Source organism: Panthera onca, chromosome D1 (genome assembly GCF_046562875.1).
Source record: "Panthera onca isolate mPanOnc1 chromosome D1, mPanOnc1 haplotype 2, whole genome shotgun sequence".
NCBI classification, from domain to species: Eukaryota; Metazoa; Chordata; class Mammalia; order Carnivora; family Felidae; genus Panthera; species Panthera onca.
Genome location: NC_138348.1, coordinates 93,623,191 through 93,640,277, shown reverse-complemented (window position 1 = coordinate 93,640,277; position 17,087 = coordinate 93,623,191). Strand labels below are relative to the sequence as shown.

Here is a 17,087-nt window from a genome sequence, read left to right as displayed (position 1 = left end):
CTTCTCCCATTCCATCGGTTGCCTTTTAGTTTTGCCAATGTTTCCTTCAATGTGCAGAAGCTTTTTATTTTGATGATGTCCCAGTAGTTCATTTTTGCTTTGGTTTCCCTTACCTCTGGAGACGTGTTGAGTAAGAAGTTGCTGCGGCCAAGGTCGAAGAGGTTTTCACCTGCTTCCTCTTAGAGGATTTTGATGGCTTCCTGTCTTACATTGAGGTCTTTCATCCATTTTGAGTTTCTTTTTGTGTATGGTGTAAGAAAGTGGTCCAGCTTCATTTTTATGCATGTCGCTGTCCAGTTTTCCCAGCACCATTTGCCGAAGAGACTGTCTTTATTCCATTGGATATCTTTCCTGCTTTGTCAAAGATTAGTTGGCCATACATTTGTGGGTCCGTTTCTGGGTTCTCTATTCTGTTCCATTGATCTGAGTGTCTGGTTTGTGCCAGTACCATTCTGTCTTGATGATTACAGCTTTGTTATATCCTGAAGCCCAAGATTTTGATGCCTTCAGCTTTGGTTTTCTTTGTCAGCATTGCTTTGGCTATTTGGGGTCTTTTCTGGTTCTACACAAATTTTAGAATCGTTTGTTCTAGCTCTGTGAAGAATGCTGGTGTTATTTTGATAGGAACTGCATTGAATATATAGATTTCTTTAGGTAGTATTGACATTTTAACAATATTTATTCTTCCAATCCAGGAACATGGAATATTTTTTCCATTTTTTTGTGTCTTCTTTAATTTCTTTCATAGACTTTCTATGGTTTTCAGTGTATAGATTTTTCACCTCTTTGGTTAGATTTATTCCTAGGTATTTTATGGATTTTGGTGCAGTTATAAATGGGATCAATTCCTTGATTTCTCTTCTGTTGCTTCATTATTGTTAGAGGAATGCAACCGATTTCTGTACATTGATTTTATATCCTGCGACTTTGCTGAATTCATGAATCAGTTCTAGTAGTTTTTTGGTGGAATCTTTGGGTTTTCCATGTAGAGTATCATGTCATCTGTGAAGAGTGAAAGGTTGACTTCTTCTTTGCTATTTTGGATGCCTTTTATTTATTTGTGTTGTCTGATTACTGAGGCTAAGGCTTCCAATACTTTGTTGAGTAACAGTGGCGAGATTGGACATCCCTGTCGTGTTCCTGACCTTAGGGGAAAAGCTCTCAGTTTTTCCCCATTGAGGATGATATTAGCAGTGGGTCTTTCATATATGGCTTTTATGATCTTGAGGTATGATCCTCTATCCCTACTTTCTTGAGGGTTTTTATCAAGAAAGGATGCTGTATTTTGTCAAATGTTTTCTCTGCATCTATTGAGAGGATCATGTGGTTCTTGTCCTTTCTTTTATTGATGTGATGTATCACGTTGATTATTTTGCAGATATTGAACCAGCCCTGAATCCCATATATAAATCCCCCTTGGTCATGGTAAATAATTCTTTTAATGTGTTGTTGGATCTGGTTGGCTAGTATCTTGTTGAGGATTTTTGCATCCATGTTCATCAGGGGAATTGATCTGTAGTTCTCCTTTCTAGTGGGGTCTTTGTCTGGTTTTGGAATCAAGGTACTGCTGGCTTCATAGAATGAGTTTGTAAGTTTTCCTTCCATTTCTATTTTTTGGGACATCTTCAAAAGAATAGGTGTTAACTCTTCTTTAAATGTTTGGTAGAATTCCCCTGGAAAGCCATCCAGCCCTGGACTCTGGTTTTTAGGAGATTTTTGATTAGTAATTCAATTTCTTTACTGGTTGTGGGTTCAAATTTTCTATTTCTTCATGTTTCAGTTTTGGTAGATTATATGTTTCTAAGAATTTGCCCATTTCTTCCAGTTTGCCCATTTTATTGGCATATAATTTCTCATAATATTCTCTTATTATTGTTTGGATTTCTGCTGTGTTGGTTGAGATCTCTCCTCTTTCCCTCTTGATTTTACTTATTTGGGTCCTTTCCTTTTTCTTTTTGATCAAACTGGCTAGGGGCTTATCAATTTGTTAATTCTTTCAAAGAACAATTTCCTGGTTTCATTGATCTGTTCTGTTAGGTTTTTTGTTTGTTTGTTTTGTTTTGTTTCGATAGCATTGATTTCTGCTCTAATCTTTATTATTTCCTGTCTTCTGTTGGTTTTGCTGTTCTTTATCCAGTTCCTTAAGGTGTAAGGTTAGGTTGTGTATCTGAGATTGTTCTTCCTTCTTTAGGAAGGCCTGGGTTGCTATATACTTCCCTCTTATGACCACCTTTGTAGCGTCCCAGACGTTTTAGGCTGTGGTGTTATTATTTTCATTGGCTTCCATGTACTTTTTAATTTCCTCTTTAACTTCTTGATTAGCCCATTCATTCTTTAGTAGGATGTTCTTTAGTCTCCAAGCATTTGTTATCTTTCCAAATGTTTTCTTGTGGTTGATTTTGAGTTTCATAGCATTGTGGTCTGAAAATATGATCTTAATCTTTTTATGCTTGTTGAGGACTGATTTGTGTCCCAGTGTGTGATCTCTTCTGGAGAATGTTCCATGTGCACTCGAGAAGAATGTGTATTCTGCTGCTTCAAGGTGAAATGTTCTGAATATATCTGTTAAGTCCATCTGGTCCAATGTGTCATTCAAAGCCATTGTTTCCTTCTTGATTTTCTGTTTAGATGATCTGTCCATTGCTGTAAGAGGGGTTTTGAGGTCCCCTACTGTTAAGGTATTGTTCTCAATGAGTTTCTTTGTGTTTGTAATGAATTGATTTATATATTTGTGTTCTTTCATGTTCGGAGCATAAATGTTTACAATGGTTAGATCTTCTTGGTAGATAGACCCCTTAATTATGATATAATGCCCTTCTTCATCTCTTGTTACAGTTTTTATTTTAAAGTCTAAACTGTCTGATATAAGTATGGCTGCTCTGGCTTTCTTTTGGCGACCATTAGCATGATAGATGGTTCTCCATTCCCTTACTTTCAATCTGAAGATGACTTTAGGTCTGAAATGGGTCTCTTGTAAACAGGATATAGATGGATATTGTTTTTTTTATCCATTCTATTGCCCTACGTCTTTTGATTGGAGCATTTAGTCCACTGACATTTAGAATGAATACTGAAAGTTATGAATTTATTGCCTTTATGTTGCCTATAGAGTTGGAGTTTCGGGTGGTGTTCTCTGGTCCTTTCTACTCTTTGTTTTTTATGGTCTTTTGGGTTTTTGTTTGTTTCATTTTGTTTTCATCTTTTGTCCCCTCAGAAAGTCCCCCTTAAAAAATTTTTTAAGGGCTGGTTTAGTGGTCATGTTTCTTTAGGAGTGGTTTAATTTTTTGTTTGTCTGGGAAACTTTTTATCTCTCCTTCTATTTTGAATGACAGCCTTGCTGGATAAAGAATTTGTGGGTGCATATTTTTACAATTCAACACATTGAATGTATCCTGCCACTCCTTTCTGGACTGCCAAGTTTCTGTGGATAGGTGTGTTGCAAAACTGATCTGTCTTCCCTTGTAGGTTAAGGACTATTTTTCCCTTGCTGCTTTCACGATTCTTTCCTTGCCTGAGTATTTTGTGAATTTGACTATGATATGCCTTGTTGATGGTTGGTTTTTGTTGAATCTAATGGGAGTTTTCTGTGCTTCCTGGATTTTGATGTCCATGTCTTTCCCCAGGTTAGGGAAGTTTTCTGCCATGATTTGCTCACATAAACCTTCTACTACTTTTTCTCTCTCTTCATATTTTGGGACCCCTATGATTTTGACGTTATTCCTTTTTAATGAGTCACTACATTCTCTAATTCTTATATCGTGCTCACCCCAGCTAGTATTCTTATTATCATGATTCTAAATTCTGGTTCAGATATCTTGCTTGTATCTGTGTTGATTAAGTCACACAGATATCTTTTCTTCCTGTTCTTTCCTTTGGGGTGAATGCCTTCATTTCCTCATTTTGAAGGAAGAAAATGAATTAATAAAGTAAAAAAATTAAAATTAAAAAATTAGAAACAATACAAAAAAATCAAATAAAGGATGTTAGGCCCTACGTGTGTATTGGTCTGGTGGTTGAAAGAAGTTTGATAGATTAGAGGAAAAAAGGGAAAGAAAAGAAAAAAGGGGGGGGAGGAAAACATTTGAAAATTTGAAAAACTGACTACAGTAAAATAGAATAAAATGAAAGAATGAAAGTAAAATAGAATTTTAAAAATTTACAAAAAAGTAAAAAATATAGGAAAAATAAAGAAAAACCTTTTCTAGAAAAACGGAAAATAATTTTTTCTCTATCTATATTCAAGAATAAGAAAAGAAAGGAGAAAGAAAAGAAAATTAATAGATGGACTAGTGAACAGAATGAAATACTAATGAAAGTACATCCAGTTTCCCCTAAAAGTCAAACTATGAAGCACTTTAAAATCCGTAAACTAGGGGCACCTGGGTGGCTCAGTTGGTTAGGTGGCCGACTTCGGCTCAGGTCATGATCTCACGGTCTGTGAGTTCTAGCCCCGCGTCGGGCTCTGTGCTGACAGCTCAGAGCTTGGAGCCTGCTTCATATTCTGTGTCTCCCTCTCTCTGACCCTCCCCTGTTCATGCTCTGTCTCTCCCTGTCTCAAAAATAAATAAACATTAAAAAAAAAATCCGTAAACTAAGCAGACACAGAAGAGAGACTTGTGGTGTTCCTCAAGAGCTCAGTTGGCCCAATTGGGCGGGACTTAGTGTAATCGCTCTGTTTTCCACTACATGGCACTGTTTAGTTTACATGGGGTAGATCGTTGTGGCACGTGTAGGCATGTACCCACATGCGCAGAAGGGGTGAAAATGGTGTCACCCAGCTACCCAGTCTCTAGTATCAGAACTCTGTGCTCTCCTCGACCAGCAATGAAGTACCCCTCCTTTGTCTCTGGCTTCCATCCACTCCCCCCCTTCTACACTGTCCATGACCAAGCCATCAGGCTGCCAGGTGGCACCTCCCTCCTGAGTTTTATCTCAGATGGGGCTGTTTTTCCTAATCCCTCATTTCTGAGGGACTGTGGTTTTGACCTATTCTGGCCCTCTGGGGGAGGATCTGGTCAAATAATGGTCAGGTGCCAGCCCACCCCCTGGAATGTTCACACAACCGTGTTGCAGCAGATGCCCAGAGACTACGACCTGGTACCAGCCCACCCCAGAGAAAGTTCACTCAATCATGTAGCAGCAGCACTTCAGGGCTTATGGTAAATCACAACACACATCTGGTGCCAGGCTTCACCCTTACTGTCCTTGTTCCACACCAGGATATGTGGTTTTTCTCCAGCGTCTGCTGGGACCTTTGTCTGTGGGGAGGCCGCACAGTCTCAACTAAATGTCCCCACAGCAGGGAACCTACCTCTCCCCACGTGGCCTGAGGACCCCTTGCACCTTGCTGTCTGCTCCTGGGGATTTGCCCCTCCCACCAGAGCACCACCAGGTATCGAGCTACAGAGTGTCACACTCTACACTCCCCCTGTTTATAGAGTCTTAATGGAATTTAAACCCCCTCCTTTCTCTTTCTCCCTTTTTTGTTCAGTCCCTGTGCTGTTTCCACTCTTCCACTTCCTCTCCAGCTGCTTTCCGGTGGAGGGGGGTGCTTTTCTTATACTCTCCCCCCCATCTCTGTCCTCTTTCCACAAGCAAAAACAGCTTCCTGCCCTCCACAGCTTCTCTCTCCCCCAGTTCAACTCTCCACACCACATATCTGCTGAGTTCTGTGGTTCAAGTTGTTCAGATTGTTGTGTTAATCCTCAGATAAGTTTTCTTGGTGTGCAAGATGGTTTGGTGTTGATCTGGCTGCATTTCAGAGATGAGAGATGCAAAAAAAAACTTTGGTGCTGTTCTGCCATCTTGGCCCCCTCCCCTCTTCCATCCATTTCTTAACACGATTATTGTTTTTTGGGTGTTGAGTTTGATAAGTTCTTTATAGATTTTGGATACTAACCCTTTATCAGATATGTCATTTGCAAATATCTTTTCCCATTCTATAGGCTGCCTTTTAGTTTTGTTGATTGTTTCCTTCATTGTGCAAAAGCTTTTTATCTTCATGAAACACCAAGAGTTCATTTTTGCTTTTCTTTCCCTTGCTTCCAGAGACATGTCTTGTAAGAAGTTGCTCCAGCTGAACCCAAAGAGGTTGTTATGTGTTTTCTCCTCTAGGATTTTGATGGTTTCCTGTCTCACATTTAGGTCTTTCATCCATTTTGAATTTATTTTTTCTGGATAGTGTCAGAAAGTGGTCGAGTTTCATTCTTCTGCATGGTGTTGTCCAGTTTTCCCAACACCAATTATTGAAAAGACTATCTTTTTTTCCATTGGATATTCTTTCCTGCTTTGTTGAAGATGAGTTGACCATATAGTTGTGGGTCCATTTCTGGGTCCTCTATTCTGCTCCACTGAGCTGTGTATGTGTGTTTGTGCCAGTACTTTCTTTATACTGTCTTCATGATTACAGCTTTGTAATGTAGCTTGACATCTGGAATCGTGAGGATTCTGGGTTTGCTTTGCTTTTTCAATATTGCTTTAGCTATTTAGGGTATTTTGTTGTTCCATAAAAACTTTAGAATTGTTTGTTCTAGCTCTGTGAAAAATGCTGGTGTTGTTTTAATAGGGATTGTATTGAATGTGTAGATTGCTTTGGGTAGTATGGACATTTTAACAATGTTTGTTCTTCCAGTCCATAAGCATGGAATGTTTTTCCATTTCTTTGTGTCCTCTTCAATTTCTTTCATAAATGTTCTATAGTTTTCAGAGTACAGATATTTTACCTCCAAAGGTGAAGGCTTATTCCTAGCTATCTTATGGTTTTGTAAATGGATCAATTACTTGATTTCTCTTCCTGCTACTTCATTATTGGCATATAAAAATGCAACAGATTTCTGTACCTTGATTTTGTATCATGAGACTTTGTTGAATTCATGCATCAGTTCTATCAGATTTTTTGGTGGAGTCTTTTGGGTTTTCCACATAGAGTATCATATCATCAGGAAAGAGCAAACGTTTGACTTCTTCCTTGACGATTTGCATGCCTTTTATTTCTTTTTGTTGTCCGTTTGCTGAGGCTATAACTTCCAGTACAATGTTGAACAACAGTGGTAAGAGTGGACATCACTGTCCTGTTCCTGATCTTAGAGGAAAAGCTCTCAGGTTTTTTTTTCCCATTGAGGATGATATTAGCTATGATTCTTTCATATATGGACTATATGGTGTTGAGGTATGTTCTTTCTATCCCTACTGTCTTGAGGGCTTTTATCAAGAAAAGATGCTGTATTTTGTCAAATGTTTTTTCTGTGTTTGTTGAGACAATCATATGGTTCTTATCCTTTCTTTTATTACTGTGGTGTAACATGTAGATTGATTTGTAGATATTGAACCAGCCCTGCAGCCGGGGAATAAATCCCGCTTGATCATAGTGAATAATTCTTTTAATGTACTGTTGAATTAAATTTCCTAGTATCTTGTTGAGAATTTTTGCATCAATGTTCATCAAAGATATTGGTCTGTAATTCTCCTTTTTTCTTGGGATTTTTGTCTGGTTTTGGAATTAAGGTAATACTGGACTCATAGAATGAGTGTGGAAGTTTTCCATCCCTTTCTATTTTTTGGAACAGTTTCGAAAGAATAGGTATGAATTCTTCTTTAAATGTTTGACAGAATTCCCCTCGGAAGCCATCTGGCCCTGGACTCTTGTTTGTTCAGAGATTTTTGATTACTGAGTCAATTTCTATAGGTTATGGGTCTGCTCAAATTTTCTGTTTCTTCAGGTCATCATCTCATGGTTGTGGAATGGAGCCCGACATTGGGCTCCACCCTGAGCATGGAGCCTGCTTGGGATTCTCTCTCTCCCTCTCTTTCTGCACCTCTCCCCATTCATTCCTTTTTTTCCCTCTCTCTCTCCCTCTCTCTCTCTCCAAAAATAAGTAAGTAAATAAACATTTTAAGCCTCATTGAGTATGCCTAATGAAGAATAATAATTAGTAGTAACCATAATGGTTGTAACTAAAGATGTTGATGGTAATGACTGACATGGTGGTCATGGTGGTGGTGGTGGTGGTGGTGGTCATGGTGGTGATTATGGGGTGTTTGGCTGTAAAATATTTGAATGCTGGCATTAGACTCTAAGTTTCCCAAGCTGAAGATGACTCCAAATAAAAGGAAAATTGACACACCTGGGAGACACACCATGATTCCCAGCACAGGCATAAACCAAGACTCTAATTGCTTCTTCAGCAAAGACTCCAGACTCTGAAATGACTGAATCCCAGGAGGTTCTGCCCATGTGTTATATAAACAGACCCCCAGTGACCCATTTTTCATAACCCTGCTGGCCTCTTGGAATACATTTAGGAATAGATATAAATTTGGAAATCTCCTTCATTTCTTGATGTTTATTTCCTAACTATTGGAACCAAGGCATCCCCTAAAATTTCCAGGAGACTGTGTTGTTTTTTTTCTCAGCACAGTATTCAATTACAGATTTAATGCAATTATATGAAAAAATATTTCTTCCGTGAATTCCTGTTTCTAATTCAGGCTTTATTTCTAAGCATTTGTTTACCTTCATCTCTAAGCGTTTTCTTCTTTATGTGCTGAGTTCTCATAGGCTGCAAGCCCAAGCCTCTTATGGTCTGGTAGAACTAGAGGTAATCATTGTAGTAACTGATATCAAATATATGGATCTTGTTTGCCTATTTCATATCATTAGATGATTATGGGAGTAAAAAATTAAATTTAAATCAGTTCTATCTAGGATTCTCCAGTCCACACCACACTGAGTGGTATTTACTCTGCACTGCTTTGTAAAATACTTTGATTTCTGGTAATGGTGTATTCAAGGTGGATTTTCTATGTTTCTTACTGTTTTAAGAGGTGAAGATTGTGGGGTGCCTGGGTGGCTCAGTCAGTTAAGCATCTGACTTCAGCTCAGGTCATGATCTCACAGTTCATGGGTTTGAGCCCCTTGTCAGACTCTGTGCTGACACCTCATAGCCTGGAGCCTGCTTCGGATTCTGTGTCTCCCTCCCTCCCTCTGCCCTCCCCTGCTCATTCTCTCTCTCTCTCTCTTAAAATTAAACATTAACTCTCTGCCCCTCCCCCGTTCATGCTCTGTCTCTCTCTGTCCCAAAAATAAATTAAAAACGTTGAAAAAAAAAAATGGGGCGCCTGGGTGGCGCAGTCGGTTAAGCGTCCGACTTCAGCCAAGTCACGATCTCGCGGTCTGTGGGTTCAAGCCCCGCGTCGGGCTCTGGGCTGATGGCTCGGAGCCTGGAGCCTGTTTCCGATTCTGTGTCTCCCTCTCTCTCTGCCCCTCCCCCGTTCATGCTCTGTCTCTCTCTGTCCCAAAAATAAATTAAAAACGTTGAAAAATATATATATATTTTTTTTTAAAAAGAGGTGAAAATTGTGTACAAGGGGAAAATGTAAGTTTTTTTAAACTATTGTTGTTATCTAGAAGAAATTTGTTTTCCCTTTAGTAATATATGGGGAAAAACTTAGCTACTTCTGAGACTACTTATTGTGAAGTTAAATGCCATACCACCAATAATATAACATATGAAGTTTATAATGCAAATCAGATTTTTGTGTCTTCATAGCACATCCTAAGGATTTAAAGCCTCTATATCTAAGAAATGGAAATAAGGTTAATGCCAGAGTTATTATTATTATAGGAATCAAATGACACAATGTATTAAAGTACTTTTAAAAAGCAGGTTACGAAACTTTTTAAAAATGGACTGAGCCTGGGTGGCTCAGTCCATTAAGCATCCAACTCTTAATTTGAGCTCAGATCATTATCTCAAGGTTCATGAGTTGAAGCTCTGTGTGGAGCTCTGTGTCGGGCTCCCCACTAAGAGCAAGGAGCCTGCTTGGTATTCTCTCTCTCCACTCCTCCCTCTCTCTCTGTCCCTTCTCTGCATGCACAGGTGTACTCTCTTTCACAATATCTCAAAATACATAAACTTAACATATATATTAATATACATTAATATATATTATATTATTTATTATATATTATATTAATATATTAATTATATATGTATATATATAAATATATATAAACCCAGAGTTTCTGATTTGGTAGGTCCTGGGTGGAGGCTGAGAGTCTGCATCTCTAACATGGTGCTGATGCTGCTGGTCCAACAAATGTACCCTAAGAACCATTGCTGTAGGATATTTGAGAAACATAAAAGTGGTAAAAGCCCCAGATCTTGTCCCCTTTTTCCTCCCAACCTCATGGTCTTTGAAATACCCAGAGCCTGGTCTTTCTCCCAGACAACAGCCAAAGGAAGGGAGGATTCATCGGGAAAGAGCCCAGGATCGCCCAACTGAACCCAAGTGCTCAAAACCAGCTTTGCCAAGAAGTTTAAATGTTGGCTCTCATGGGCTCTTCTCTCCCATCCCCACAGGGCTCCCAAGCACAGGAGAATGGCTGCCGAAAATCACTCTACAGTGACGGAGTTTATTCTCAGGGGATTGACAAATCGGCCAGAGCTCCAGCTCCCCCTCTTCCTCCTCTTCCTTGGGATCTACTTGGTCACCATCATAGGGAACCTGGGCATGTTCACGCTGATTTGTCTGAATGCTCAGCTTCACACCCCCATGTACTACTTCCTCAGCAATCTGTCCCTTGTGGATCTCTGCTACTCCTCTGTCATTACCCCGAAAATGCTGGTGAACTTTGTGTCAGAGAAGAACATCATCTCCTATGCGGGGTGCATGTCACAGCTCTACTTCTTCGTTGTGTTTGTCGTTGCAGAGTGTTACATACTGACAGTGATGGCCTATGACCGCTATGTCGCCATCTATACCCCTTTGCTCTACAATGTCATCATGTCTCCTCAAGTGTGTTCCCTGCTGATGGCTGCGGCCTATGCCATGGCTTTCATTGGTGCAACAATAGACACTGGCCTGATGCTAAAACTGTCCTAATGTGAGTTCCTCATCAGTCATTACTTCTGTGACATCGTGCCCCTCATGAAGCTCTCCTGCTCTAGCACCTATCATATTGAGATGACAGTGTTCTTTTTGGCTGGATTCAACATCACAGTCACCAGCTTAACAGTCCTTGTTTCCTACGTCTTCATCCTCTCCAGCATCCTCCACATCAGCACCACACAGGGGAGGTCCAAAGCCTTCAGCACCTGCAGCTCTCACCTTGCAGCTGTGGGAATGTTCTACGGATCTACAGCGTTCATGTACTTAAAACCCTCCACGGCCAGTTCTGTGGCCAAGGAGAACGTGGCCTCCGTGTTCTACACCACGGTGATCCCCATGCTGAACCCCCTGATCTACAGCTTGAGGAATAAGGAGGTAAAGGCTGCCGTGCAGAAAACACTGAGGAGAAAACTTCAGATGCAAATGCCATGTAGAAAGCACTGAGGGGAACAAATGTTTTGAGGTAAATGTTATTCTTTTTTGATTTTAAAATTAAGTTGTGATACACAGGGAAGCCCTCTGAATGCTTGCCCGGCCACGATGGGAAGCATTAACTTGGGCACATAGTTGAATGAGTGCCTCCTCCCCTTCATCCTTCTTCGTTCCCTCCCTCTCTGGACTCTTATTTCTGTTTGAAACCAAATCATTTCAAGTTCGTATTTTCTTTCACTTGAAATCCATTTTCTCTCCTGAACCCTTTGGTAAACATTTACTAAAAATTTTAAACTTTCAGCTTTGAGGGACACCTGGGTGGCTCAGTCAGTTAAGCGTCTGACTTTTGGTTTTGGCTCAGGTCATGATCTCACTGTTTCTTGAGTTCGAGCCCCGCATCAGGCTCTGTGCTGACAGCGTGGAGCCTGCCTGGGTTTCTCTCTCTCCCTCCCTCCCTGCCGCTCTCCACCCACATTCTCTCTGTCTCTCTCAAAAATAAATAAATAAGCTTTAAAATGAAATAAAATAAAATACTAAAATGTCAGCACTGAGTTTGAAATTCATCCATTATTTTATTACCTTCCCTACAGAAACTATTTCTCAATCCAATTCTTCTTTTTTTGTGCCTGGGAGTATAGAAGGCAAAGAGAGGTGAATGTGAAAGTCACCAAGAAGTGATGTGCAGCTCCTTCCTCATCCAGACTTCCTCCCCTGCCTTCACTCCTCTCTGCTTGTTCCCACCCCAGAACCTCTACACGACCCCTGTATGTAGTTTCATAGTGACAATAAAAAAAAAAACAAGACCCGGTCACATGTTTTGAGGTGCCTACTCTGAGCCATGCAACCCCCCTAACTGCTTTATATACATTATTACAATTACACCTCATAACATGTAGGTACTGTTGTTATCCTCATTTCACAGATATGGAAGCTTGGTTTAGTAACGTGCTAAAGTCCCATCACTGGCAAACAAGCAACACTGAGACCCAAGTGTAAGTAACCCAGAGCCCACAGTCTTGGCTCTCACACATTATCCCCAATGCCTTAGGCCGACACTCCATTTGAACAGCCTGTTAAGCCTGACCTATTTATGCTCTTCCGATTTCAAATACCTCCAAAAAAATAATTTCTCAGATCCGCACCTTTTATCACCTGCCCTAGCTTCTTTCCCTTTATAGACAACTCCTTCAAGGTGACTTAGGAAAGGTTACACTAGAGTGACCAACTTGACCCGGTTTGCTGGGCCCTTTTCCGGTTTTAGCACTGGAAGCCCTACATCTTGGGGAATCTCCCGGTCCCAGACAAAGCAGGATGATGGGTCACCCCAGGTGACACATCGCTGCAAATCTCTTGTCCTGCTGAAATGACCGATAGCTCTACTGTCAGCCTCGCTCAGTAAATCCAGGGGCCTCTGGGCAAAATTTCTCCCTGCGCCCCTTGCCGATGATGGAATTGAGGATACAAGGGTTAGGCTCAGCAGCCTGACGTGGGGCAATGGATTTGTGGACAACCTCTTGTCATTGAAAGCTATTTTTGGTATGCTATTGTATCAAGCAGTGGTTTATTATGGGAAACGGAAATAACTCGAATTTTCTCAAGCAGAAAGGACTATAATACAGGAAACTAGTCGCTAACAGATCTTTGAATGACTGGGGAAATGGGGAGGCCCTCAAGTGACTCTGCAAGACCTGACTTAGAGGGTCCAGAAGCTCCTATTGGCACTGCCACCATCACGACCGCCACGGTGAAGATTGCCACTCACACTCATGATGGCCTCACCTGGGAACTTGTTAGAAATGTAAATTTTCAGGCCCTGTATAGGCTCCAGACCTGTAGAATTCATGGGCAGGCTCAGCAATGTGTGCTTTAATAAACCCTCAGGTGATTCTGAGACACACTGAAGCGTGAGAACCTCGTGCCACCTTTCAAATGGTAACGAATTCACATCCCAGGGCTCCAGCTACCAGGGAATTGGGTATAAAACTTTGAGTCTTTAACCTGACTAGAATGAGGGCAGAATGGATATTGAAAGAGCCGTTCCCCCGGGCACATGGGTGGCTCAGTCGGTTAAGCGTCTGACTTCGGCTTGGGTCATGAGCTCACAGCTCATGAGTTCGATCCCCGCATCAGGCTCTGTGCTGACAGCTCAGAGCCTGGAGCCTGCTTTGGATTCTGTGTCTCCCTCTCTCTCTGCCCCTGCCCTGCTTGCCCTCTGTCTCCCTCTCTCAAAAACAAACATTAAAAGAAGAAGAAGAAAGAAAGAAAGAGCCATTCCCAAGTGGCTACCTACTTTTTCCTGACCTTTCTCCAAAGATGAGATCTCTACCACTATCGATCCCCTCTAGTCAGGAAAAAATGTAGGAAAATATTTGTTAGCTGAAGGTGAGAAGGCATAAGGCTAAATAAATTAGTGAATTTCATATGAATTTCACTTCCTAGGATATTTGTTCAGCAAAGGATGCAGCAGATAGAGCTAATAGAAACAGCATGGAAGACGATATCTAACCAGCATATATTAGAAACAGGGGCAAACCAACAAGAAGAAAAACAGCAACAGAAAAAAAATGGGCAAGGTGTATACAACAAACATTTTACAGATGAGAAAGCCTGAAGGGCCGCCAAGCATGTGAAAAGATGCTTAAACCAATTACTAATCCGAGAAGTGCAAATTAAAACAATGAGATATCTCTTTACACCCACCACTGGGTACGTAAACAGACTACAGCAGACACTTGGCAGCAGTTAGAAGCAGAGGATTAGCTATGAGCGATATAGCCTAGAGAGAGCTTCAGTGCTGTGCAGGGTATAAAGCACAGTATTACTTATGAATACAAAATTATATTCACATGAACCAGGGAAAAAAAAACACATTTAGACAGAAAAAAATAACATAAAATATACATTAAGTAGATTAGAATGGCTACCCAGAGAGATAAGAGGCATGGAAATAGGGAGTGGGAAAACAGAAATAAAATTTCCTTTTTCTAGACTCACCATCCCCCACCAGATGCATACCAATCAACACACCCAAGAAGGTCTACATCAGAGCTGGCCACCGAACAGCTGACTGGGGGGTCAGGCAGGCCTACCCCTTAAGATTTGCGAGGCCTGGAGAAAGGGCCTCTGAATATTTAGCAGTTAAAAATCCAGCTAACAAAGTGTTAAATATTTTCTTCTTCCTACCTTGACAAATATACCTTCAAAACAAGCTAGAATGCCAAGTTCAAATTTAGAAATCTCAGGATGCTAAGAGTTCTGCGCCAGAACAGTGATATTAAAGGAAGGCTCTGCCTGGCCCCCGGCCCCCTGCTCGTGGCCACAGCATGCTCTCTCCGCTTGCCCCTGCTGGTGCTATCCCACTTCACAAGGGACCTCACACAGACACATCTATGGATATCCGTGTGTCCCGACTCCGTCCATATCCCCTGCACACAGCCATCCCTTGCTAACCCCTTTGGTCTAGGGATGAACAGCCAGCTATGTGGTCCGCTTTTAGGGGGCGAGCCTCGGGAAGAGCCTTATAAGCAGGTAAAGGGTATTTGAAATTGCATTGAAATCCTGGTATTCCCAAACTGAGAACAAGTCCAGAATGAGGTGCAGAGGCTCTGGCTGGACACATCCCCTTGGATCTGTTCAGCCATTGGGGAGAGGCACGGCCAGAGAAGGCCAAGGACTGAGCACCTCTCACAGAGTCTAAGAAGACTGCTGTGGAAGGAGGTGACCTTTGCCCATGTGTCTGCCCATAGCTGCTTCTCCTCTCCCTGACTGGCAAGTCATACAGTTGAGCTAAGATATGTTTGTCCCTCATATTACACTTTACAAAGCACCTTTTTTTTTAAAGTTTTTTTAATGTTTACTTATTTTTGAGAGAGAGAGGGAGACAGAGCGTGAGCAGAGGAGGGGCAGAGAGAGAGGGAGACAGAATCTGAACCAGGCTCCAGGCTCTGAGCTGTCAGCACAGAGCCTGATGCAGGGCTCAAACTCACAAGCTGTAAGATCATGACCTGAGCCAAAGTCGGACACTTAACTGACTGAGCCACCCAGGCACCCCCAAAGCATCTTTTTGTTTACAGTGAATTCAAATTTATATGCAGAAGACTATTCTTTATGAGAAAATCATATTAAGTTTGAGACTAATTTAATTTCAGCTTTCTCAGTGTTTTTTTTCCCTACATGTTATGGGTGTGGCATAGTGTTTTCTTAAATAGAGATGAAGGTTATGTGAGTGCATAAGCTTCTTACTCATTTTTCATACTATTAGAGACAGAAGGAATATTTATACATGCAACATTCTTTCTTGTGTGTCCTCTGAAAAGTGTGTTCAGCCTATACCTCAAAGTGTCTTCCTTTTTTGCCTATAGTTAACAATACTGTATCATATACTTAAAAATTTGCTAAGATGGTAAACTTTATGCTGTGTCCTTATCACAAAAAAAAAATTTATTTTTTTTTAAAGTTTATTTGTTATTGAGAGACAGAGAGAGACAGAACATGGGCAGGGGAGGGGCAAAGAGAGAGCGAGACACAGAATCTGAAGCAGCTCCAGGCTCTGAGCTGTTTGCACAGAGCCCGACGCAGGACTCGAACTCACAAAACGCGAGATCACGACCTGAGCCGAAGTCGGTCACTTAACCAGCTGAGCCACTCAGGCGCCCCCCAAAAAAATTTTTTTAAATAGGGGACAGAAGGAAGCTTGTGGAGGTGATGTGTATGTTCATGGCATTAAATGTGGTGATGGTTTCATGGATGTATACTTATCCCCAAGCTCATCAAGTTGTATACATTAAATACATACAGCATTCTGTATGTCAGTCACACCTCAATAAAATGTTTTTTAGATGGCACTTTAATGTTCAGTATCAATGAATACTTACCATCTTGTGAAATCATCTTATATACTGTTTACAAATAAGAAAAATAGGGCTAAGTGGGTGGTCTAAAGTGTGAGATAAACAAAGGCCACCAAATGAGAAGCAGCAAAGGCTACTTATTCAGCGCTTGCCTTTGGTAGAGACTCAGAAAGGGTCCGGGGAGTGAGAAGAAGGGAGATGTCTCCAGAGGGGCTCTAATTGGGGGCAGTTTGCATGGGGAAGCTGGAGACAGGCTAACTAGACACAGGACTCCCTATGTGATTGGTTTAGGGAATATATTTGGCTTTCTGTGGTCCCAAGTTGGAACGGAGGGCAGAAATCAGCAAAGCTGGCAGTCAACAACTGAATCCTGACCATTCTGGGCTGATCTTTCCAGAGGCTGTGGTTTGGCCTCGCAGGCTGGTTGCTGCAGAGACTGCAGGTAAGAAATCTATTTTTACACATGCTCTGGCCATTATGTGTTTGTATATTCAGTTCCTCAAAAGTTACACAGCAAAAAAAAAAAAAAAAACAACTGATACTTTCATCCCTGGTCTTTTGACTGCAGCTTCGAAAGCTCATGCTTTTTGTACTTTTGTATCCTCCTATGCATTCCTGAGCTTTTTAGAAGGATCTAATGTGGTTGAAACAGCTTGGAAAATGTTCCAGGGTGAGGGTATGGAAAGTATGGTCTTTAGCATCAAATGCACAGCAGTTTTGGAAGAGGAACCACAGTCCAGAGCTAAAACCTTCACTGGGAGAAAGAATAAAATGCAGGTGTAATAATCCCAGAGTCTTGGGGTTCCATTCTCATTCCAAACTGCAAAATTAGAGTCTTCGATACATTTAAGTAAATTCCACTCGACTCCCACACCAATTATGGAGGTTTGCTGGCCTGTAGCTTCCCTCTCTCCG

At 41.2% G+C, this 17,087-nt stretch overlaps 1 protein-coding gene across 1 annotated transcript; it reads left to right on the top strand.

Annotated features, from left to right (window-relative positions):
- The first annotated feature begins 10,377 nt into the window (after positions 1-10,377).
- LOC132661024 (olfactory receptor 8A1) lies at positions 10,378-11,334 on the top strand. Its single transcript, XM_060605085.3, is given in 1 exon segment — positions 10,378-11,334. A coding segment is annotated over 1 exon segment (954 nt). The 5' UTR covers positions 10,378-10,380.
- Positions 11,335-17,087: the final 5,753 nt, after the last annotated feature.